At 41.8% G+C, this 24,752-nt stretch overlaps 1 protein-coding gene across 3 annotated transcripts; it reads left to right on the forward strand.

Annotated features, from left to right (window-relative positions):
• The first annotated feature begins 464 nt into the window (after positions 1-464).
• Positions 465-24,583, forward strand: coro2ba (coronin, actin binding protein, 2Ba). 3 transcript variants are annotated; one of them, XM_053865650.1, is made up of 13 exons: positions 465-611; positions 692-823; positions 16,459-16,659; positions 20,092-20,208; positions 20,566-20,715; positions 20,787-20,951; positions 21,174-21,290; positions 21,361-21,465; positions 22,004-22,100; positions 22,346-22,458; positions 22,695-22,785; positions 22,850-22,989; positions 23,633-24,583. In XM_053865650.1, the coding sequence occupies exons 2-13, from the start codon at positions 809-811 to the stop codon at positions 23,780-23,782; spliced, it is 1,461 nt and encodes a 486-aa protein (XP_053721625.1). In that variant the 5' UTR covers positions 465-611; positions 692-808; the 3' UTR covers positions 23,783-24,583. The 3 variants fall into 3 exon arrangements, with proteins under 3 accessions (XP_053721625.1, XP_053721624.1, XP_053721626.1); XM_053865649.1 differs by lacking the exon at positions 465-611 and having other exon boundaries at positions 627-823; XM_053865651.1 differs by lacking the exons at positions 465-611; positions 692-823 and adding an exon at positions 13,865-14,010.
• Positions 24,584-24,752: the final 169 nt, after the last annotated feature.

The following is a 24,752-nucleotide window of genomic DNA, read 5'->3' on the forward strand; positions in this document are numbered from 1 at the left end:
TGGGAAGAGACATTTTAGCTAACTTTAGCACATGATTCGAAGCGAGGGGGCATTGGTGGTCAGTGTTTGTACAATCTCACACAGGGTTGTGAACTTCAGCACATAAATACATATCATTCTGAGAATGATAAATAATTCACTTGCTTTGTATAAAAACCATTATAAAGCATAAACATCTGAGTAGCAGTGTCAGAGGAGACTTTTGATGGACCTGTCTTCCAGAGATGTTTTAACCACAGAGGGAGTCCAAACTGAACCAGGGAACATGGTGACGCCCTCACTGTCACCAAACAAAAGTAAGACAGCGGAAGACGTGCTCCTGAGGAGGAGACGTCCTGGGAAGCAGACTGCGACATCATGTCCCCCTCCCTCCCCGAGTCTCTGCAGTCCTCTGCTCAGCTGCACTGCTGCTCTCCTCCTCCAGCAGCACCGTCTGACTGCTCATCAATAATCTGTACTAGCCACCACTAGTCATACAGTGAGGGAGAGAGAGAGCGCGCAAGAGACGGGACCAGTGGAGGACAGGACAGTTAGTGCGCATGTTATTAGTGTGCGTGCTTGGGTGTGTGCATGTGAGGAGGGAGCAGGCAGGGAGGGAGGGGTGTATCCTGGTGAGCTGTAGTAACCATTAGTCAAGTGCTGCAGCAGTCGGGCAGCCTCAGACAAACTAACCTGCCTGTCCCCTCCTCAGTCCTGGGTCTCTCTCTCACTGCGTGAGCCCAGCAGCTGCTCTCATCTTCTCATCACTCCTGCAGCATCGCTGTCAGCTTGACGGGAATAAGGCCTGCTGCTCACCCACTGGTTCTGCATGACTGTCACAAAGGTAAGGCTTAACTTTTACACCTAAAATCAGACCGCAGCAAAGATTAGTTTAGCAGATTAGTCCGTCTAGTTGCTCAGCTTCGTTCAGCCAGCAAAACCCTTGTTTGTTATGACTGCATCACACTGTAACTCTGCAGATGCACTTTTGCTTGTCTCTACTATCGGATGATGCCTTTAGGAATTGTAAAGAAGTTGCTATTACTTTCTTTCTTTCTTTTTTAAAGTTGAATAGTCTTTGAAATTGTAAAGTCATCTGCATAGGTGGTCATGTCAGAAATCAATGATCTTTTCAGTGTAAGAACATATGGCGATTTTGTTGAAGTGACTTCAATGTAAATAATAATCATTTTCACTATGAGTCTGAATGAAGTGCCAAGACTGTAAGTTCTTAAAGGAGTAATATGTATAATTATGTCTGACTGGAGATTAATTCATGAATAAAAATGAGTTCAAATATATGTATATGTTTAGAGTGAGACTTGTCAATTATCTTAGAATAAAATCTTCATCGTGGATAACCGTTCCTCTTCCATCTCTGTGGAAAAGTCTTGCAGGCTATGATGTTAAGTTCACAGTGTCACAGGCCGTCCATTAAAGTGGGTGGACGTTTGTAGCCATTGATCAGGTTTGGTCACTTGTGAGCATTTTTCTGTGACATAACAAACCACATCAGCAAATGAAGTATCCGTTTTTTTTACAGTGAATTTGGATGGTGAGTATACTTGAGGACTGCTGTGGCAAACTCATATATTGTGCAAGCTCGTGCTAACCATAGTGATGCCGGACAGTTCCAGTGTTTTGTTTTTTGCCTCTGCATTTATTGGTCTGGTTTAATAGGTATCAACAGATCCTCAGTTATAATCATGCAATACTTGAAGGAATTTTCTAAACAAAAGAGGATATCAAATTTGGTGAAGTAAACAGTTGTGTGTATTAATCCTCACAGTCCAGTAGGTGTGTCAGGCTGACGGGGTCAGTGCTTGTGTGATGACGGCGCTCCAGGCCTCAGGAGCCAAATGAATCCTCTTAGTCAATTAACACAGAGAGAGATCATGTGTAAGAGAGAGCCGGGAAATTAGAACACCTACTCTCATGCAGAGAATTAACCTGGACTAAAATAGATGACCCGCTGTTGAGACTCAGGACAATGACCCACTTGCGTGAAGCCAAACACAAATGTTCTTTTAATATTATGAAAAATATTCATCCGTGCATCCACAGAAAACAGACAGTTGCTAGCTAATAGTTTCCTGTCTGTGTGCTGGAGAGAGCTCGTGTGTGGGAGGTGCGCGCAGGCTGTGTGGGTTGACCACTGTGAGAAGTGGTTGAGAAGAAAGGTCATGTGTAATAGTGGAGCCAAAATCGCTCGACAGGCAATGCCAAAGGCTCTGGGTGGTTTTCTTATATATATATTCATATTTCAGATGACTTGATTTGAGGCAGATGAAGTGTGATTTCTACAAATAAATGCTGTCAGCAGTAGGAGAGCTGCTATGTTGCCGAGTGGCGTCACGTAGATGCTGGTCGTGTGTAGGATGAAGGGAGGTAGTCTCCGGAGCGCTTTTCAAGGCTCTGCCTGCCAACAGCGCAGGAGTCACCTTGGGAGCCATCGGAGGCGAGCGCTTCAGTGCTGACGGGGCTAAACAGTCCTCTGCCCCTCAGCACATAAATACAGCAAGACAACAATGTGGAGACACCGTGGAGTAATCAGGCCACGGTCGGTGACATTTAGAGCGACCCAATAACAACATCTCGTAAATTCAATGATGATTTGCCCTTGATTTGTTCCCCCACTGTCGTATTATGATGAATCCAAAATCAGGAATGAAACACCACCAGGAGGCAGTGAATCGATCCTGCAGAATAACTAAATGCTCCGGTAAAAGTAGCTGTTAAAAAGTTATTTGCAAGGAAAAAAACAATGAACTGAAATCTATGATTTTTGGTGTAACAGTCTTATCGTCATAAGTATAATCATTAAAGTTTACCTTACTATGGCACAGTGCATTTTAATCCAGACAAAGTGTCTCACGGAGCGCAGGTCACTTCGTCCTCCTTCTTTTATCATGGAGAAACAGTCATGGCTGATCACTCTTTTTTCTTCTATCTACATCCATCTTATTAGGTTTGTGTGTCCCACCTTCACAGGGGAGCGTCCTCTTTATAGCAACCTCCCTCCACTCCTGCTTTGGCCTTAGATTCAAATAATAAAATAACAGATAATAATAATAATTCGATTAGATTAGATTACCTTTATTGGTCTCACAGTAGGGAAATTCAATAATAATGCAGCTAATAATGTGAACTGGGCTGAAGGCGCAGGTTCAAAGACCGTTTTAGTTCTCTACACTTGACTAGTGATATATAGCTGCCGCTACAGTCAAACCCTGAGCAAGTCTCCACTGATATACTGATAACCAAGCAGTCAGTAAGTCTGGACAACAACTTTTTGATTTAGTCCCTCCTCAAACACAGTCAACATAAGTAGAGCAATATAGGTCATTGACTGTTTTAATCCTTGAGCTTTGCTCAGTCTCATGTCGAAACTGGATGACAAGCGCTCGGACACTAAAAGAAAGCAGCTTTGCTGAGTAGGATTCATTTTCTGTGTTTCAGTTTTAATCTAAATTATTGATATGCGGGGTAGAGGAAAGTCTGGGCCTCCTTGCTCCAGCTGCTGCCCTCACTACAGGAAGGAGAGAGACAATGGTTGAGGAACAGAAAATTATCAACATGAAGGGACTAACAATCGTTTCTCTAGTAAGTTCCTCAGCAATTGTCATATGGCGCTTCAGAAAGAGCCCAAGACATCCCACTGACTCAACCAAAAAAAAAAAAAAAAAATGGAATTTGAAACCGAGGTTTAAATCCAGTAACTACAGCTATTTTTTCCAGCACATCCTCACTCCCACGACGTAATATATTGACGTTGAAAAATGCTGAAAAAAAGCAGCCTTCTGTGTTGCATGTTGACACATAGGCATTTCAGGCTAGAAGAACCATGTACGGTGTGGGTGTGAGTTCCAGGTAGGAAAAATGTTTCACTACCCATACAGCCTTCCAGGCGGGGTGTGGATCCGGGGATGGGAAGTGCGAGGGACCGGGAGACATACGGAAGCTCTCTTCTCTAAATCATATTGGATGCCAGTTGCTATTTGTAATCCCTTATGTATGTCTGTAAGTCATTTTTAAACAGCAAATGACATGTTGTTAGATGTAGAATGAGTGGAGCACCATCCCATGGCTTACCTCAAATCTGTCTTTTTTTATAATTGTCAAGCTGCCACGAGGACGGTACGTGCTTGAATTGAAAACCTAATGCGTGAACATGCAACACTGAAGACTGCCTTTAACATTTATGTCAGTATGAGACGCAAAAGTCTGATTTCCCAATGTCAATATGTTACTTCATAGGAGTGAGGATGTTTTTTTTTTCAATTAAATGAAATGTAGAATGTAAGAAATAAAAACACTAAAATAATTTTTGCATATATGCAATTTGAGATGATGAAAATAAAAAAATAATAATTTGAAAAATCAGATCAAATTGATTGAATAAAAATTGATTGAATATAAATGTCTGTATTGTGGAAAATTATTGACTCACCAATGATCAAATGAGGGGCAAAAAATCACTCTTCTGGGTTATGGAAAATGGCATTTTTGAGGCATGAGGGTTAAGTTAACATATTGAGTTATCCTCAAATGTAATTCAGATCAATTGAATTGCCTGTGTTTTTCAGCTTCTCTCTTAACTTGGACTATGAAAAGTCCTCCGAGCAATAGAATGTCCGTATCGATATAAACATGAGCATGTAATGCAGATTATGATTCAATTTTAGCCATTTTAACCATCATGATGTAATGATGATAATTACTCATCTGCAAGTTAGTTCCAATGGACCTCCGTGGTTGTAAGTTAAAGCCTTGTGACAGTGGGATGATCTGTCCATTTGCTGATGCCAGGAGTTGAGTGGCCTAAAGCAGCAGCTGGGCAGGAAAGTGCCAGCACAGCTTCGACATCAGCTCACTGGATGAGATTGTTAGTCATGTGTGTTGACTGGGTGCTCTCCTGCTGTGGCGTTTCATTTTGTCAGTTGGCACGCACATTTTGAGTAGGCGGTCAGACATCTTACGAGGAAATGGGCGGTGTGTATCGGAAATCGACACTGCCTACGAAATAACCTCCATCGCAACAAAAATAAATGAAACCCCGCAGCTGTTCACTTGGAGTACGTGCAACATTTGGCTTCAACCAAAAAAGCTCCCATCAAAGTCTTTCTGTAACACATGGAGGAAGAGCCCCGAGTACTTTGTTTTCTATTTCAGCTTCTCTGTCTCTGGAGAGGAGTAAGGACCTTGGAAATACTTTCTGAGCAAAAAGAAAAAAAAATGTTGAGCCTGAAACTTTGTCGTGGGGAAAATATTAATGGCGCATACAGATGAAGAGGGAGCCGCTGGTGTAGAATGCCACACAAAACGTTTGTTTGAATTGGAACTCTTGGCTTGATTCACTTGGAAACCACTTATATGCTCCACTAGCTTGTGGTGGGAAACCAGAGAAAGAACAGTTTGCCACGAATGGTGTTGGGATGGATGAAGTGGATGGAGGGAGAGAAGGTCGACCCTCATTTGCTTTTTCATTTAGACAGCTCCTTTCTAAATCTACATGGAATGACAGAACATCACCAAATCGTAAATCACTTCTAATCCATTCGCAACTTTTTGAGTTGTGCTGTTGGCATAAAAAGGCAGAACTAAAAGTAACATCAAATTTAACGTAGTTAACATCCAATTAAAGGGACACGTCACCGCTGTTCCATAATGAACTGAATGTTCTTCCCCGATCACAGACAAGTTGACACCTTCCTCTCTCATCTTTGTCATGCACTCAATCATTCTGGTGTTTGTAAATGCTACTTTGTTAGCATGTAGCATTGGTCGTGGTTTCATTACGATCCAAAACACACAAAAGTTAGAAGCTACCAAGCACTTACCCGTTTTCTCGTATGCGCGGACAAAATGAAACCTGGCGATTTTGTACGCGGATAAAAAAGGAGAACTTCACGGCGGAATTGCATTGGTACATATAATACACATTCACATTGCCTCTATTGACAGAAGTCCAAAGTGAGAGAGGGTGAGTGATGACGTTACGTCACAATGCATAGTTATAGTCATAGTTTTATCGTTCTCCTTTAAATAGTCCTTTAAAATTGCCAGGTTTAGTTTTGTCCCATACTTCATATATCAGTTAAATAGAATGCCCAAGTGCTTGGTCGCTTCAAACTTGTGTGTTTTGGGTCCTAAGGAAACCACTAGCAATGCTACATGCTAACAAAAAAAGCACCGTATCAACTTGTGTACGATCAGGGAAGAACTTGTTCCATTATGGAATAGCAACCTTCAGCCTGGTAAGAGGTGTTGGACTGAAAAGTTATGATGACCAAAGATATAAAACAGTCAAGTGCCACTTTTATAGAAGTCATGTATTTAATCAAATCCCAGGGGAAAATATGTTTAAATATACATTATAACTGATATGTGTGTTGGTGAATCTGTTGCATCTTGACTCATTTGCTCATTCAGGACTAGAACGACAACCACTACCATGTTACATTACCACTTTATGAACGATTGAGACAAATATCTTGCTCAGTCTGAACACACATCATTTGAAGAGAAAAATAGTCACCATATAAGAGGCAGCTAACACCAGTGGTTCTTGCCTGTGAGTATTTTCGGCCAAACTAGTCAATTCATACATCAGCTCATATGCGTCTAACAACAATCATTCTCACGAAATCTTTACTGAATTCAACGTGGTAAATGTGTTGTTAGTAATACAAATGTTCTCTTCATTTACTCGGAAAAGCGAATGTTCCATCTCCTCAAAGTGCAGCAAATGATTAACAGGAACCAAATTTCAACCGTAAGAGAAAAAACACATTTTACAGACTGTGTATGAAATTTCTCCAAATAGCATAATTTGATTTTCTGTTATTTTTAGCGCGCCTTCCTGACACCAGTTCCTTGTTTACTAGAACCCCACATTTTAAGCGCCATCTGTAAATGAACCGCAGCAGAGAGAAACACCCAAAAAGCAGGCAGTCTGCAGACATGCCCTCCTTCTGTCGCTCAGAAACTCCTGACTTCCTAACCACACATGCGCCCAGCCGTAACAGTATAGGCAACCTACTGACGTGGATTCTATATAATTCAAAGTAGCATTCCAGATGCGCTAAGTGTGTTCGCAATTACATATCAGCAAACACCCCAATTATGAAAGAGGCCTGTGCAGCGCTGAAGCAGGCACCGCTGTGGTTTGAGAGTCATTTTCACTGTTTATTGTGCAGCACTTGCTGTTAACTGTGAACCAAGAGAGACTCTGATTTTTTTTAGATTTTTTTAGAGTTATGTAATTAAAAACATGTTTCATATTTATCTATTAGATTTGACATATCAATATTATCATGTTGGTGTAACTGTAAAAAACAACCCTGCATCAGTAGAACTTTTTGTGTTTATTTGCACACTCTCACACAAGTTAAACCCAAGGCGAAATGATCAACTTTACAGGACAAAATCGCAATCTGCAGAGCTGCCATTTAAGAAGACCAAACGCAGCATTAATCCCTGTTTGATTCTTAAATCCACTCTTAATGAAGGGAACAAATAGCACACAGGGTTGAACCAAAGGAAGCGATTGAATGGGCCGACTAAGTGTGAGAAACCCGCTTGAAAAAGGAGATGGTTGCAAGCAACAATAAAAGCATTCAACGCAGGAAGACATTGAGATGTGATGAGCTCATTGCCTGTCACAAAGTGTCTCGCTGCTCAGCGTGTAGAACTGTACTCCCCAAATCTGTATGAAAAGACTTTCCATTCTGGATACATTCCTGCTGTCACCCTATAAATTGCTCTGCATATGCCGCCTCACAACAGAGGTGATTATTTTCCCAAGCAAAACTGGAAAAAGAGGTGGGTGAGCATTATATTTCCATCATGGAGAGTAAAAATAGAAAGAAGGATGGATTTAGGTTATTCTCAGTATCCTGCAGTGAAAGAGCAGACACACGATCCACTGACCAGAACCGACACCGTCCTTTGCCCTCGAGCTCAGATTAGGTGGACAGGGCTCCGAATGAGTGTGAATGTTTGTGTAGTTCGCTCACAGTGGGAGCCATCGTGACATAGGATGTGCTTCCTGTTTTGTAGCCCAGGGATAAAGCACCGCTGCATTGGTGCAGAGGAGACGTCTACGGTTTGAGCTGTTACCTTTGTCTGACCAAGAGTCTGTTCTGTTATTTTGGATGATCATTGGGTTTATGTAAACATTATAAAACCTGGTGAATGACTTGGTTTTGGACTTTGATTTCATCTGATTTATGGGAGTATCAATGAGGACAGGGTTTTTGCCATCAAGATGTTGAACAATAGACTCTCAGCAATGACTCCTTTACACCTGTCAAACTGAGGGTCTGTTATCAGGCAAGTCCCCCATTCATGAGCCTCACAGCTCATGCTAAAGGTCTGCTCAGGTTTCTGGTCCCACTCTCTTGTTTCTGTAAAGCAGACTCGGAGACTTTCCTACTACAAGGTTGAATTTCCTATAACACTTACTAGTCCATGTACTGCATGTTCAATGTTATGCCTCTGATGGGATAAAAAAATGAGCTGATGTTAAGTGTAAAATGTATTTTATAGACGGAATTTTCAGAAGAAGGCTGTGTTCGACCAGGTCCAAGGCGGTTCATGGCCCATGTGCAGACTTTGGACATATCTGATTTAAAGCCACTCCCAAACATTGGACCTTGCTTCAGACTAATAGGCCATCAGATCATCATCACATTGCCTTGTCACCACTGTCAGACACAGAGCAGGCAGTTGCGCTGCAGGCTTCCAATAGCATAGCTTCACCCATTGCAGGGATTCCGCTGGTCAAGCCTCACTACCAAATGCAATGTTGCACAACACAGTAGTGCAACAAGTAGTGCTTTACCCAAACAAGCAAAATGAGGAAGGGTGTCCTAACTTATCCAGGGTTCCACATTTTAGTGTGTTCAACGTTTAACTGTTTAGAAGAAGAAATAATATAAGCCTAAAACATTGTTGTACTACAGTCGTCCCTTTGTCAGGTAATACTAGCGCAAAGGCAAATGGGATTGGTAGTGCCCAAATTATCTTCCTTCAGACTACAGTCGATAAAGTCCTCGTGTCTTAATATCACCCAGCAGTCAGTCTCTACCAAGGTCTTGTGGCAAACATTCCACAGTGGTTTCTGTGACTCACAACATTGGAGTTTTTGATGAAAATCACTCATGCCAAATCAAGGACCATTTCCAAAGACTGGATGTGAACTTTGAATCCATATATATTCAGTTTGGTCTCAATCTTGCCGCCCACATGGGTCTCAGCTCAGGTTAGGCGGTCAATGCTAGTGTATGAGAACACTATTTCACGGGTATTGTGGTTTAGATAAATCGACAGTGTCTTATATAATAATCTTGTCTCTGTATACGTTGTAAAAATGAGCCACATTTACAGCACTCTACCAAGATCGGAGGTCTGAGTGATCATGGGAGCCCTGGGAGTGGGGGCCATTCATGTAGATGATTCCACCCACCCACACACACTCTCAGACACACACGTATACAGACACACAGAGAGATGTTCACATCGAAGTTCATGTGGGTCACATTCGCCTGGATGCGCCTATGGGCACTCAGCTGTGTAAATATAGATATGAGTTTAACGTCTTCTTCTGGTTCTGCTTCATCTATTCATCCTCACCGCAATTTTCTCATTTTATTTAAATCGAGGTTTAAATATCCATTTATTTCCTGACTTATTGTTGTACAGTTATTATCCATTATATGTTCTATCTACTGTCGGAGAGGGTTTGAATACAGCGTCCCTATTTAGCGTTGGATCATTATAAACATAAAACAAGATACTATAGGTGGATAAAGCCACTTCAACCAGAGGGTAGCTTTGATAGAAATTCCCTCAAGGCATCACAACCTAAATTAAATATTTGACTATAGAGGAAAGGGAAATGAGACTGCTATTGCTGGCCTTTAACTGGGACACTACGGCAGACTCCCTTCTAAAAGTCGGACTGACAAGCTGGCATTAAAAACCAATCCATATAATGCACTGGAAAAACTGTGCCTGAGTGACAGGAAATGGATACTGCCTATCGTGAATGCTGTGCAAGCAATTTATGAAATATGTTTCTGCCGTGCAATCACCCTCACCAAATGTGAGTCCGCTGTGCTAATAAACAAAGGAGATGGAGATTAGATCGGTGCAGATTTGTGGTTAGCTGAGCCTGTCAACAATGTCAATTCTGAAATAGGTCGATTTCTTTTCTCATTAACCTTCACCCACATGTGGAAGTGCAGCTATTTCAAATGGTTAACCAGCTTAAACGTAGCTCTGTGTCATATACATTACATTGACTTTTGTTCTAATATTGCAAACTATAAGAGAAAAACAAGTTGGAGAAAAAGTCATGAAAGTCATCTCGGACGTGCCTGGATACCAGGACAAAGGCGAATGAGTACATAGCGACAAGGCGCGACGGCACAAAAAGGCACTGAGGTGAACATCTGCATCTGAGCATCGACATGAGGAGAATGACACTATGTGTCACGTCATCAATCATCGCTTCCAAGTTGCGGACAGACATTCACGGTCTGCGACGACAAAGTCCTCAGCTAGGCAGATGGTCTGCACTTGGCTTGGCGACGCTCACTGTCTGACTTTTTTTTCTTGTCTATCCATTTTGGCAAGAGCGGCCAAGTGAGAGAGAAAATAGTGTGAAAACAAGGAGACGAGAGGGACAGGGAGAAGAGCTGTGAATGGAGGTGGATGACAAATGTCTGCTCCATCTGAACACGGACAGCTAAATAGCTGCTCAATATTTGAGCACACAAGGACCCCCTTCTAACTACAAGTGGGGATCATAGAAAACATCTCTTTCTGGCTGATAGTTTGTCTGTATATGAAGTATTGTATCACTAACCTCTATTTCTTCTGAAGAAATCTGTGTCTCATTTGAATATTTCGTCTTCACACCTACATATTTCATGTTTTACCGTCAGCCTTCTTTTGTCTCCTGTGGGATTTTTCACTCACCTTGAGCCTGCAAACCCCCATCTGTCATTGGGGTGAGAGCCTAAGCGAACATTATTATGCTCCAAAAAGCAGAAAGTCCTTGGGGAAGTGGAGGAGCTGCATGGGGGAGATTATTAATTTACAACTCTCATCCGTCTGGTTCTATGATTATTGACCTACAAGTGAGCGAGCGGAAATGGGTCTCTTCAGTATTTTCTGAATAATTATGAACAGCCCAGACAGTGCTTCCGTCTTATATTACGGTGTTGTGTGTTGGATGTGTCCTCTGAATCAGACTCTCAGCTCTCGAGTGTGTTTCATGCTTTCGGCTGGTTGGCTCTTTGCAGCATCAGCATTGTGAAATGGAGCCGGTCTGAGGCCTAAGAGAGGCTATTAGCTGAGCACTCATTATTGCTGAGTCATTATTTATCTGTGCAGGTCTATAGACACTTCACTTCTCTTAGCATGTTTCCTGTGCTGCTGATAGTGGAATGCATCCTCTGTTGTTATGTGTTATTACCGCTCTAATACGGAATTATTTTCACAACAGTGAGCAGTTCTGTCGGCCTTCTGTCGAGACACGGTGGATATTCAGAGCAGAGCACCCAAATTCTGAGTTTGGTGACCATAATTTTATTTATGCATTCTCTACCGTCATTCGGGGTAACAGAGTGGGAAGAAGGGATACCCTGGACTGGTCCCCAGGTGATCACATGGCACACGTGGACAGACAACCATTCACACATGCAAACTTTAGAGTTCGCTTTATGGAAATACGGATTTTTGGGAGAAAACTTATTCAAGCTCAGGTAGAATGACACAAACTGAAGGGGCACGGGTTCACTGCTAGCCATATTCAAACTTGCAACCTTCTTGTTGTGAGGCTGCAGGACTAACCTCAGACATGAGAGAAAAAGAAATGTGGGTATGACGCTGCACAATAATTGTCTATTTAATGATAAATTGAATGAGAGGGGCCTTTAAATGATATTATTTCAGCTAGAAATGCTGGATCCTTTATGAGGCCTTTACTGTAGTTAAACATTTTTCTAAATTAGACGTTTTTTTTTTCTTTTTAATGAGGTAATGATGTGTGTGTGGCAGTTGTCAAATAGCTTCTTAAGTTAACATAATGAGAAGTTTAAAACATATCAAGTATATATCATATACTGGTTCTTTTTCTTTTTCTTCTTCTTCTTTTAGCAGGTTAATGTCCTTTCGCTGATCACGTTCTGATTATTTATGATGTTGTGACAGCCATTTTTTTTTCACTGCAGTTCTTTTACATAATATTGAATGTAAAAAGAACTGCAAACTCTCTTGGTAGTGTTGTGTTTTTGGATTTTGATTGAATGCCTCTGGGTGACATAGAATTGTAAACATCCCAGATTTTGCTCTGAGCTGTCGGCAAAGCTTAAGAGAAAACATTCCAACATTTTTCTCCAAGACAGGACATTTCCTGTGTGAGTCACTATGAGGTCTGTGTCACGCTATGAAAAGCTTTGCTGCAAAACAGAGTCACAGGAAATCTCTTGTTTTGTGAAGATTTACTACATGCAGAGATGGGAAGTCTCCAAACTGAATGTACCCAATCACTGCCAAGTATGAAGATGGGCGGCAGAATATTGGTCTTGGTCGCCCCGTGGACTTCTTTTGTGTGTTGCTAGAATGTCCGCCCAGGTCAACCTTCAGAAACCTTGAGAAACTTGCGGTTTGCTTTTCTCACATACACAACTTACCATTGGCTGGAAGCTTTCAATGGCTTTTAGTGATAATAATAACAATATCTTATAGAAGCTGTGGGAAACATATGAAGTGTTTTGTCTGCTGCTTAAACGGTATGTTCTTGAAGGGATGAAGAAAGAGTTCTAGCTGCAGGAAATCGCAGAGCCAAGGGAAGCGAGGGATTGATTGAGAACATAACATCAGTATCTTGAAGCAAGATGGTGAAAGAATTCAAAAGCATCTCTGGACGGATCAGCCCCGCGGACACAATCCCTCCTGTAACTACACATGAGGACTGAAATGGAAACACACACACTGAGCCAATAGGTCAAGACTAACAAATACAGCTGCAGGGATGCAACACATTTTATACAAAGCGCAATTTGACCAGCATCTGTTCAGAAATGTAGGTGCTCATGAGAAACAATAGTTCTCTGTCCCCAGAAAAAAATGTTGTTGACTAAAACCCAAGTATGAATAAAATGAATATAAACAAAACAAAATGTGTTTCATAAAAATACATGGAGTGCCAAAGAGGAACAAAGGTGGAAATATACCAGTAAGGTGGTAATGATATAATAATACTACACATTCAATACATTCCAAATTTCCACAAGGTCATTTGAAACTGGTAAATAGCGATCAGGTTTTGGACCTGTTACTGGTTTTAGAAGTAAAACAGACTGACAAAGAAATCTGTTCAGCACTCAACACTAGGGTTTGAGTGGTACAAAAAGCTATAAATCAGACAGAAATGAGTTGAAAGGGGTCAAGTGTTGGTTTTATAATAGTCTGAGTAAACTGTGGAATTTCTCAGAAAACCAAACAGATGTAAAGCAGGTGGATGTGCAAAGAAGCCGATACCAGCACGCCATCCGCAGGATGACAATGGTGATAGTTGTTTGTTCATTTGCTTGCTAAGATTTTGACGCTTGCATGGTGGAAAACATGGTGTGCAGCTGGAATTAAAATGTGTGACTTGTGCCAGGAGTCAGTAAGAACTTATATAAGTTCTCTATAGAAGATCATAGCGGGACAGGAAGAGTGAAGTGATGTTCGTCTCTCAGACAGATGACATGGAGAGACTTGGCAGTGTGATAGGATGGGAGGGCAAGCAGGAGGAGAGACTTCCTCTTCACTGTCATTATCAGCAGCAGAGGGTGGGTAGAGCCAGTTTATAGGGAAGGGGGCGTGAGCTGACCAGAGGAGGTAGATAAGTCACAGGCTGGCTGCTCAGATGGGCAGGGAAAATAAGGAAGTGAGGGATCCTGGCTGGAAGAAAGAGGGTGGATGTTCACAGCAAGATTAAGACTGTAGTGGTGCAGGAAGGACACCAGGAAGGTAAGAGGACTTGTGAAATTTGACTTTTAGAATATGTGCCTTGCTTTGTTCCTGTACAAGCAAGTCTTTTAATTTTAAAGAGTCTTTGTTGAGTAGAAAATGTCTCCTAGTCCTCGCAACCCTGAGGGCAGTCATGCTCTTAGTGCAGCAGTCTTGTGATCAGAGCTGATAAAACTTGGTGTCTTGTCTCACAAGGGCAGCAGATGCACATCGCACAAACACACCCAGCGACAGACAGGCATCCTATCTGTGCCTGCAACCAATGGATGAGCATTACAAAACTGCAATGTCCTCACTGAACCGTTCTGTGGCTACTTTATACCTCGACACTCTTCTGCTTTTATTCTAAGGTGACCATATCTGGTTTGTTCAGGGGGGAAACTCAACTTTTCACCCAATTGGCTTTTGTAGTTTTAAGTAAGTAAGGAAAATGAAACTGCCCATCTCTTTGACTGGGCTCCAGAGTCATGTTTGAGATGGCCTACCCACCAAAAGCTTGTTGCAGTCCTAGTCTCTCTGAACAGAGCCGTCTTGGCATCAAAGAAAAAGGGCGGCTCTCCCACTAAAATAGTGTTTTTTTGTCTTTGACACTATATGACTGTGGTTTTTGGGCTTTTGCTAATGACCACAGGATTGCAAGGAACAGAAATGGATCTGTTACAGAAGAGCTCACCATTATGAAAAAAAAGTAAATTTCCTTGAGAAGATAACTAGAGCCATTGTTGAAGTCTCTGTTAAAGTTCTGACCAAAGGTAGAACTCCTGAAGCTTGCAGTATTTGCATGACGGAACAATGAGTGTGATACCAAAAGGATTTTTGGCCCTGATTGTCGTTTTAAACATATCAGTAGTTACAGAGACGTTGTGTATGGTGTATATTAATTATATAATTTAAAGTTAGTTAGTTCAGCCTTATATCCATATATATATATATATATATATATATATATATATATATATATATATATATATATATATATATATATATATATATATATATATTCTCCATGATTGAAACTAAACTTCTATGACATATTTTGTACATTCAAAGTGACGGATATGCATAATAGGATCATACTGTATATGAACGTCTGTGAATACTACAATCTGGAGGGTTAATTTTCCTGCTGTGGTTGCCATAAAAACATGGCAGAATAAGTGTACTTGCGCATGGCAATCCTCTACCAACAGTCTTGAGTTTTTTTTTCTCTTGTGCGGAGAGTTTCACCCTCCTTCTAAACATCCCACTTTTGACACCATTTGTCATTGGACATTGAAGCATACCTAGTCTGGAGAATAAAGTCTTCTTTAGTGACAATATCATTATCATCATCATATCATAATCATCATCATTATCGAGTGCAAGAGCCAAAAAATTAAAAATGTCCACTGAAACAACAGAGGAAGCGACAGAGCACGCTGGACGCTTTTGTATGCAAAAAAATGAAGAATGGTTCCAAAAAAAGCTCTACATCAACAGAAAACACAAAACAATTGAAAATGAGTAAATGCACCAGAAGACGTACGACAGGGTGGGAGACAAACAGATCAAAAACCAAGTAAAATACATACCATACAGTATCAATAATAGACGCTGAACCCTCGGCAGAGTGTGATCCACTTGTCCTGTATTGTATATATTGTGAGAAACGGTGACAAAATAATGACAAACAGCCATGTCAGAAGTCGGATTAGTGCCCTGCATCTGGAAAACAAGTCAATAAACAGCAGGAAAATAGAGCTAAAATCCTTCAAAATCGAACAGGACGTTTAAAAACCTGCCACATGGTGATGATTGTGATCTGCATAAAGGTCACACACACATGCACAGACGCAGATTTGTGGGGACCGCTCATTGCCTCTCCTCCGCCACTTAACCATCCAAACCAAATGGACAAACTTAACCAGCACTCTGAAGCAAACTGAAACCTAATTATAATGACCAAGTTCGTTGCACATCTTCACTCTTAAATTGAGGCTTAACCTTGTGGGGTCAAAACCGGCCTCGCTAACGCCAAAGGGCCCCACAATAGGATGTTTTCCTCATAATTGGGCTGCACTAGGATAGATATGCTTAGGCACTCAAAAAGACGCACACACACCTGGAGAACAAAACTCTGCAGTTGGACGTTTGATGTCACAAGAGGATTGTCTCCATCCTGCCACAAATGGTTTTTCTGCTGTCAGTTACATGATGCAGTGATAAGAGCTGTGGCAGCGTTTGTCGCTGTGAGTCACACTATGCAGCAACACATTCATGGCCACTAAAAAAAGAATTATGCTGCACAAGACAACCTGCAGAAGCATGTTACAGTATCATTTGTTTTCAGATGTAATTCAGATTTTATTTGCTGCATGGATGTTTCCATGAATGTGTGAGCATGCTGTTTGTCATGAACTGATTTGGAGCTGTGGAATCATCCGTTCCATTTTCATTTCTTCTCCTCAGATGTCATGGCGTCCAACCTACCGAAGCTCCAAGTTTCGAAACGTGTATGGGAAAGTAGCCAACAGGGAGCACTGCTACGACGGCATTCCCATCACCAAAAATGTCCACGACAACCACTTCTGTGCGGTGAACTCCAAGTTTGTGGCAGTTGTGACCGAGAGTGCTGGCGGAGGCTCCTTCATCATCATACCTGTTTCCCAGGTGAGGGGTTTCCACTGCTTGTTTCATCAGATGTTTGAGTCCAGTCTTGGCTGTGATGTGATAAAGGCGATCACATCCAAATCCTGGAAATCACAACGCGCCTTGACACTTTGCTCCTCAGGTACTCATAGTCAGTCTTCAGAATTGAGCGTGGAATAATGCCCTTCTTGCTGTGTTAATGACTCTCCATTTACCATTTCAAAGCCTGGCACTGGCTCCATTGACTTGTCATCAGAGCATCCCACCACTTAATGTTTCTTGGCCTCTGCTGAGCTAATGAGTTCAGACCTGACATCCATCTTCTCATGCAACTTCACGTTGAGGCTTGCTGCTGCCATTAAGTGCAGTTTACCAGGCAGTACCCAGACTACTGCTGAGCCCCGTAGACTCTACGTTTGTCAAACCTTGCCAGTTATGAAAAATATGATGGACTTCATTCATGTATTTGATGCATGAATGAAGCTTCTACCAAGTCTAATTTGCATCTTAAAGCGACCAGAAATGTATTTATCCAGAGCCATGCTATGATGTAATGGAAACAGCTAATAGCTAAGCGACATTGTTTATATCAGAAGCAACACAAATTCATTCAGAATCACATTCAGGCTCATAAAAATAAATACATAATTAAATGAGGGTGCCACATTACACAGGTACAATACATGACTGTCATGCTCTGACACTGACAGTGGGGCTGGAAAATTAACTACACGTGAAAATCAGATTCTTTCCCAACACCGCCATAGCTGTCGTCCCGTCCTCCCTGACACGACGGCGACCTACGACCTGTTTGACTTATGTCCACCCGTACTTACGACCACAGCCAGCAGAAACTTTTTATTATAAAATAAAATAAATATATATTTTTTTTATTCAATGTCTGGCACCGCAGCACATAGCAGCCCGGCGTCGCGTACGACAGTTACGGCAGCACAGTATCCCAGCGTCTCACTCTCACACAGCCATCTACCACTACAGTAGTAACTATAACCCTCATGTCTGCTATTCTGAATGGTAGTCGACTTACTTACAATCTGACTTACGACCAGTTGACGGATGTTACTTGTAGACAAGAGACATAGACCAGACGTGACAACCTTGTGGAATCAAGTGAGCATCATAGGTAACCTTGATTGTCGTACTGCAGTTTTGACTAGACTCAGATCAGGATCCTTCATGTGCACTTACACAAAAAAGGCAAGTTAAATCTATTGGGAGGTGGGGTGGGAGGTCTGGGGAGTAATACAGCCAAGGCCCACCACTGATCAGTTTGGATTAAAATGCTCATGTAAAATCAATAACAGCGGCCTGACGCTAAAGATGAAGCATCTGGGACTATTGATTCCCTGGCTCAGTCACATTTTATGGACATGTTGGGAGTAAGCCGGGACATCTTACACCAAAAGCTAATGGCAACAGAAATGCAGAGATTTTCATATTCCAGCGAACTTGGCAAATATTCTGAGTATATATTATTAAATATTCTCTTGGTTTGCACTCATTTCCTGCCACTTTTCCTTATTAGCCGTCCGTGCTGTGTGACAGAAACAAGTAGAGGTTTGATGAACAGCAGCACTGAAGGGCAGACACTTTGCTGGGAGAGCAGGGGGTGATGACCAGATGGCTCAACTCAGACAAACAAAAGCAGACAGAAGAACCACCGCTGGTACCACCTGGCACCCAGGCGTGCCCCGATACAGACAAGTCACCGACACCTCTCCTCCATATTCATGCTGCTTCTCATAATTTAGGATTGTTTCCTGTATGTGATTATGATGCTGTCTTAAAATACCAACCATTGTTGGCTAAATGCCATATGGATTTTGTATTCAACTAAATAGCCAAAGAAGTTTTGCAAATGTACACTGATCCTGGAGCTCTGACATTGAGTGGTGGGATGGACTCTTTAATAATTCGTAACTAAGCAACTGAGACGCTCTGGCATTACTAACATTAATGTCAACAAAAGAAACATTCTTCATTCTTTGTAGGTATCAGTGGTTTCAAGCTTTTAGTTTGGGCTATACCATTCACATTTTTACCCCCCAGAAACAGTTTCTTAAATATTGCTCCAATAAAATAGTATCTAATCCAGTCCTGAACCTTCATGTCTCATTGATGATACACCACAGCAGCAGAAGAGCTGCTGGTTTGCAGGAGCCTGCATTTCATCCAGAGCGAGGACCATTGATCCATGAGGTGAAGGAACATATGCTTCTGTTTAGGTTTACTATCTCTAAAATCACAGGGCAGCAACCGCTCTGGTTCAGGACTATCTTTCTATTCAAAGCACAGCACAAGATAATAACTTTATGGTCACTTGAAATATACTTGCTCATGTATCAGATGACATCATATTGAAAACAATATATAATTAGTCGGTTAATGAATGGAGTGCCCTGGTCTGAGTGGCTCATCTAAATGGATTTGAGTGGGTTGGGAATCAATACATTTTGTTTGCAATAGCAATGTGTGGCCTCTGGTTGGATTCCAAAACATTTCCGAGTCACTGGATGTTTTTATGTTGTCATCCAACAGATCGATCTTTGCAGATGATCTGCCGTCATGAAGTGAAGTTGTGTCTAGTGAGAGAAGAAGTAGTAGTACTAATAAGCCCACTAGTAGTAGAGATGGTAATAGTATCAGTAGTTGCTAGTAGCAAACAAGAGGTGGCAGTAATAGTAGCACTAGTAGTATTATTAGTATTAACAATCGGAGTAGCAATAGTAGCTTACAGTAGTAATTGTTACCAGTAGTAGGTGTAGGAAGTGTAGTGTAGAAGAGGAGTTGTGAAAGCAGCAGTAGTTATTATTATTATTATTATTATTATTATTATTATTATTATTATTATTATTATTATTATTATTATTATTATTATATTGGGGGGGTTTCTCCATGAGAGATCATTTAGTTTTGGATTTTATTTGGATTTTATAAAGCAATTGTGAATGCAAGTGTGTTAATACACTGTACACTGCTGTGCTAAACCATAAAGTGAACGCTAAAAACCACTCAGGATTTAATTTGACTGGATTTAACTGAGTCGCGACCTAATGCTTATGGACACATAGCAGAGGAAACAAAAAGGAGGTCAGTGGAATTCAGTGACATCAGACGCTCGTGACGGCGTCAGCGTTTACGTTGAAACATCGTCTCTCTGTGGTCAATGTGTGTTACTACAATAACAATCCAACTACGTGTCCATTTTGCAAGACACCGTTTCATACAGTCCTTTTCAATTTGGACTGAGCATAAGAAGATGTTATCTAGTTTTCGTTGCTTGTAAAAACTGTAATTTTAAAAGCGGACGAACATCTCTGGACAAAGTGGCAACAAATAAATATTCCCCTCTGAATATTTGTTGCACCACTGGCAAAGAAATGATGCTCCTGAGATCAGAGGTCACAGTAACAACTTCTACTTCTGTTTCAGTCCGGCCGGCTCGACACTCATTACCCAAAAGTGTGTGGGCACCAAGGAAATGTTCTGGACATCAAGTGGAATCCCTTCTTTGAAAACATCATCGCCTCCTGCTCTGAAGACACTTCGGCAAGTGACATGGCTGAGAGGTCACAAATCTGTGTCATGAATTCATCTTAACGTCCCGTCTTGTCCTGATCTTTGTTCATCATTCTAGAAAGAAGTTATCCTTTTAGTGTGGTAATAGTGGCGCAACAGTCAGTTCAGTTGAGTGCTCCGGTTTGTTTAAGGTTAATCTCTGCAGGTCAACACTGAGCCTCGGGCCTTTAGCTGTAATCCAACGTAATCCTCGTGCATCGGGCTGCATTGATAGTGTTGCTATTTTTGATCTTAAGCTACGTCATACTGTGTTTGTTTATACACCGTAAAAGCGCTCTTAAATCAAGTCGCCACGTGAATGAGGTCCAACTAAAGTGTGTGTATCAGGTGAGGGTCTGGGAAATCCCAGAAGGTGGGCTGAGGCGAAACATGACTGAGGCCGTCCTAGAACTGTACGGCCACAGCAGGCGGGTGGGTCTGATCGAGTGGCACCCCACCAGCAGTGGAATCCTCTTCAGTGCCGGCTATGACTACAAGGTAACGGCAGAGTTCATCCCACTAGTCAAACACTGCATCCATTCAACTCCTCCTCCATTAAATCCAACCAGATCCTGATATGGAACCTGGAGATTGGGGAGCCAGTAAAAATGATCGACTGCCACACAGATGTCATCCTCAGCATGTCCTTCAACACGGACGGCAGCCTGGTGGCCACCAGCTGTAAGGACAAGGTGCTGAGAGTCATCGAGCCACGCTCGGGGAGAGTCCTTCAGGTGAGGCCAAAAGGTCCCATTCAGGCCGTAACTCTGTCACCATGAAGATGAATTCCTCACGGAGTGGTTTACGACAGCCCCTGTATGATAGTACTGATGCATATAAAGTTCACGGAGTGATTTACGACAGCCCCTGTATGATAGTACTGATGCAGATACAGTTCCTTACCTTATCTGGAAGTGTTTTTTCTCCTTCTCTTTACATGAATTTTCATCCTCTAGCAAGCTAACTGTAAGAATCACCGAGTTAACCGAGTGGTTTTCCTGGGCAACATGAAGAGGCTACTGACCACTGGGGTTTCTCGCTGGAACACGCGGCAGATCGCTCTGTGGGATCAGGTCAACCTTGAAGAGATATACTTGCATGATGGACGACTTTTCAATTGAACATGCTTCTGGCATCATGCAGGAGGACCTCTCCATGCCCATGGTGGAGGAGGACATTGACGGGCTCTCCGGACTTCTGTTTCCCTTCTATGATGCTGATACGCACATGTTGTACATCGCCGGCAAGGTTGGAGTCATTCCTCAACGTACACCATTGTTCAAGTCTTATGTTCCATTCATCAGTGAGGGCCAGGATCAGAGAGTCATTCAGTCAGTTAGTGAGTCTGATATGGAATTCCACAGTTACTTAATTCCACATTGTTTAGATTATTTCCAATAAAGATTGCAGGTTTGCTGATCAATGTTGTCAACATATTCACGCCAACCCAAAGTGCTCTTAAAGTAAAAAATGGAAAATACATGCATGTTTGTATATTTAAATACAAGTATTATACATTAATAAGAATATTCTAAATATGTTTTACTGATTATTATTATTATTTATTGATGCTTTCATTTATGGTATTTGCATGATCATTTGGTCAATAATTTATTATTAAATTAGGGTTATTTATTACCAAGTGCACATTTTCATTTAACCTTTCCATTATGACAGTTTTGTTTTCAACATATTTGAACCAGATTTTACCATAGCTTGACATATATTGTAAATATAAGGATGAGTATTATGTATCATTGTTGAGAACTTGATTTGATTTCTGCAGGGAGACGGAAACATACGTTATTTTGAGATCACCACCGAGAAGCCATTCATCCAATACCTGATGGAATTTCGCTCTCCTGCTCCCCAGAAAGGACTTGGTAATAACCACAGATTAATAGTACTAATAAGACGATTGTAAATATACTCTTTAGTTAATGTCACCAATATATTGATGGCTGCATGTGATTCTGATATTTTTACACCTTAGCATTATTTTAGTCAAACAACACAGTGCAGAACGATTGTTTTTTTTTCTACAATGATCATGAAAATAAGAAACTTTTTAACACTGCGTGGAGAGACGTGACTTCCTGTGATTGCTATTCTCTGTTCCTGTCTGCAGGAGTGATGCCTAAGCATGGACTGGATGTAGCAGCCTGCGAGGTGTTCCGGTTCTACAAGCTGGTCACACTGAAGGGCCTGATCGAGCCGGTGTCCATGATCGTGCCGAGAAGGGTCAGTGTGGAACTGGGTGGATGTTTTAGTCAGAGAGTTGTCCAATTGTTCAGCATTCTCAGCCAAACAAGTTGGTTTCATGTAACCTATTAGAAGCAATAATCCCACACAAAAAGAGGAAGAAGCTGAGACTGACTTTTGAGTGTAACTCTTAGCTCTGAGCTGACATAACCGTAATTGTTGCCTTTGGAGTTGGTCAAATTGAGAGTGTGAAAAGTTGTCATGTGGTTTTGCAGTCAGATACCTACCAAGAGGACATCTACCCCATGACTGCAGGAACGGAACCAGCTCTCTCGGCGAGTGAGTGGCTCAGTGGCATCGATCGAGGTAAACACTGTGCGCTGTGTTTGTTAGTAAACCCAGGTTTTAACCATTTATACTGCACTGCCAGATCCAGTTCTGATGTCCCTGAAAGAGGGTTATCACCGACCAAACCAGCTGGTGTTCAAAGCTCCAGTGAAAGAAAAGAAGAGTGTGGTGGTCAATGGAATCGACCTTCTGGAGAACGTCCCCCCAAGAACCGAAAACGAGGTACCAACTGACAATGCTGAGCAAATGTCATGTGCCTTAAATTCTGCTATTTAATCTACTCCACTATACGCCACATTAATTTAAAGAGATGTGTAATTGGAATACAAACATTTATGAAAGAGAAGATAATTTAATCTTTTATTTTCTTTAACTTCGAAAACTTCATCAATGAAAATGACTCATTGATAATCTGAATTTTAAAAATAATATTAAGGCAGGGTTGAGAGTCAGCCACGCCACGCTTGCCCTTGACTTTGTTGTGTTCAAATGTCAGGGTTATTCATTCATTCATATTCAACTCCCACGGCACCCTTTGTTTTGTACCCTTGTCACTGGTCCTACATTGCTCTGATACTGCTCTTTTGAGTTGAGCTCTTTCTCTGCAACATACGGCTCCTATCAAATGCACAGTTGTGGCTTTGAATCCAGCTTCAGCCCAGTCTGTCTGTGGAGCAAGTGTAGGGTATTTCTTTTGGTATGGTGTTTGCTTTGGTTTCCTCTCCCATGGAGGGCCGTGGGTGTGTGGCATATGGACTGACACCCCTCCCCCGCAACACCACCCCATTGCTGTATTAAGCAGCAGATAATGAATAAATGAAGGAACGTATGAAGTGATCAATGGCGCTGCCTGTTCCCCACGCAGCTCCTGCGCATGTTCTTCCGGCAGCAGGACGAGCTGCGGCGGCTGAAGGAGGAGCTGGCCACCAAAGATGTGCGGATACGTCAGCTGGAGCTGGAACTCAACAACTTGAAGAACGTTAGCCCCAACAAAGCGGACCTCTCAGCCATTTGAACAAGCTCCTGGGCCTCCATCCTTTTGATACAGTATATCTCACGTCACCCTCGCTTCTCTCCTGCCACCCCGCAAACACGGAAGAACAAACTGACACATGTAATTCAGAAGTTGTCACGAGGAAATAGTTTATTTTGCCGCGTTATTGATCAGCGCCGTCCTGAATGCAAGTTCGAGTTGCATGTTCTCAACTTCTTGTATTTGGCCTCAGCTACAGTATGTTACAGTCTCATTGCTCATTCTCTGGTACTAACCACGCCATCGTCCTCAACAGCGCCACCCTCTGCTCAATGCAGGAGCGGGATGAATGGACTTCCTTTTCTTTCCTAAAGCCTTAAACCCGTTGCAGGGAGCTGCTGTACCTTCTCCAAGTGGCTAGCCAGACGATATGGTTCTGAGGAGCTGCTTTGTTTTCACTAGACATCTATCTTTTTTTTTCCAGAGTGAATTCAACTTTCTTTTATCATTTATTGAATCTTTCTTAACATGAGACTCGGCAGTAGGCACGTGTCATTTTTGAGATGATGTAGTATTGGACTTCAGGGCTAATTTGTATGTGATTTTGCTTCTATTTATTTTCTTTTTATTTAATGACTTTCACATGGTGTCATATGAGGCGTCCGAGTAAGAGATGACTGTGCTGCTTAATCAGAATGTTTCTGCTAGAAGTGATGAAAGAGTGTTGTGAAGCTTAATACTTTTGGACTTCTTAACTTCAGGTAAGGTTTGTAAATAGATTTGCTCCTGCTGATTCCAAACAGCAAGTAACATGGAAGTATTATTAAACTCTTCTGAACAACCCCACGTTGTGTCGCTTCTTCTTCGTTGTTTTGAAACAAAAGTCTCAGACTGAATCCATTCTGTCAAAGCGAAGAGAGCAAAGGTATTTTTGTGCTTGAGTGTGACACCTCTGCTTTATATTCTTCTGAGAACTGTTTCTACCCCTCAAGGTTCAAGTACCCAATGCAGC

This window comes from Synchiropus splendidus, chromosome 5 (assembly GCF_027744825.2).
Source record: "Synchiropus splendidus isolate RoL2022-P1 chromosome 5, RoL_Sspl_1.0, whole genome shotgun sequence".
NCBI classification, from domain to species: domain Eukaryota; kingdom Metazoa; phylum Chordata; class Actinopteri; order Syngnathiformes; family Callionymidae; genus Synchiropus; species Synchiropus splendidus.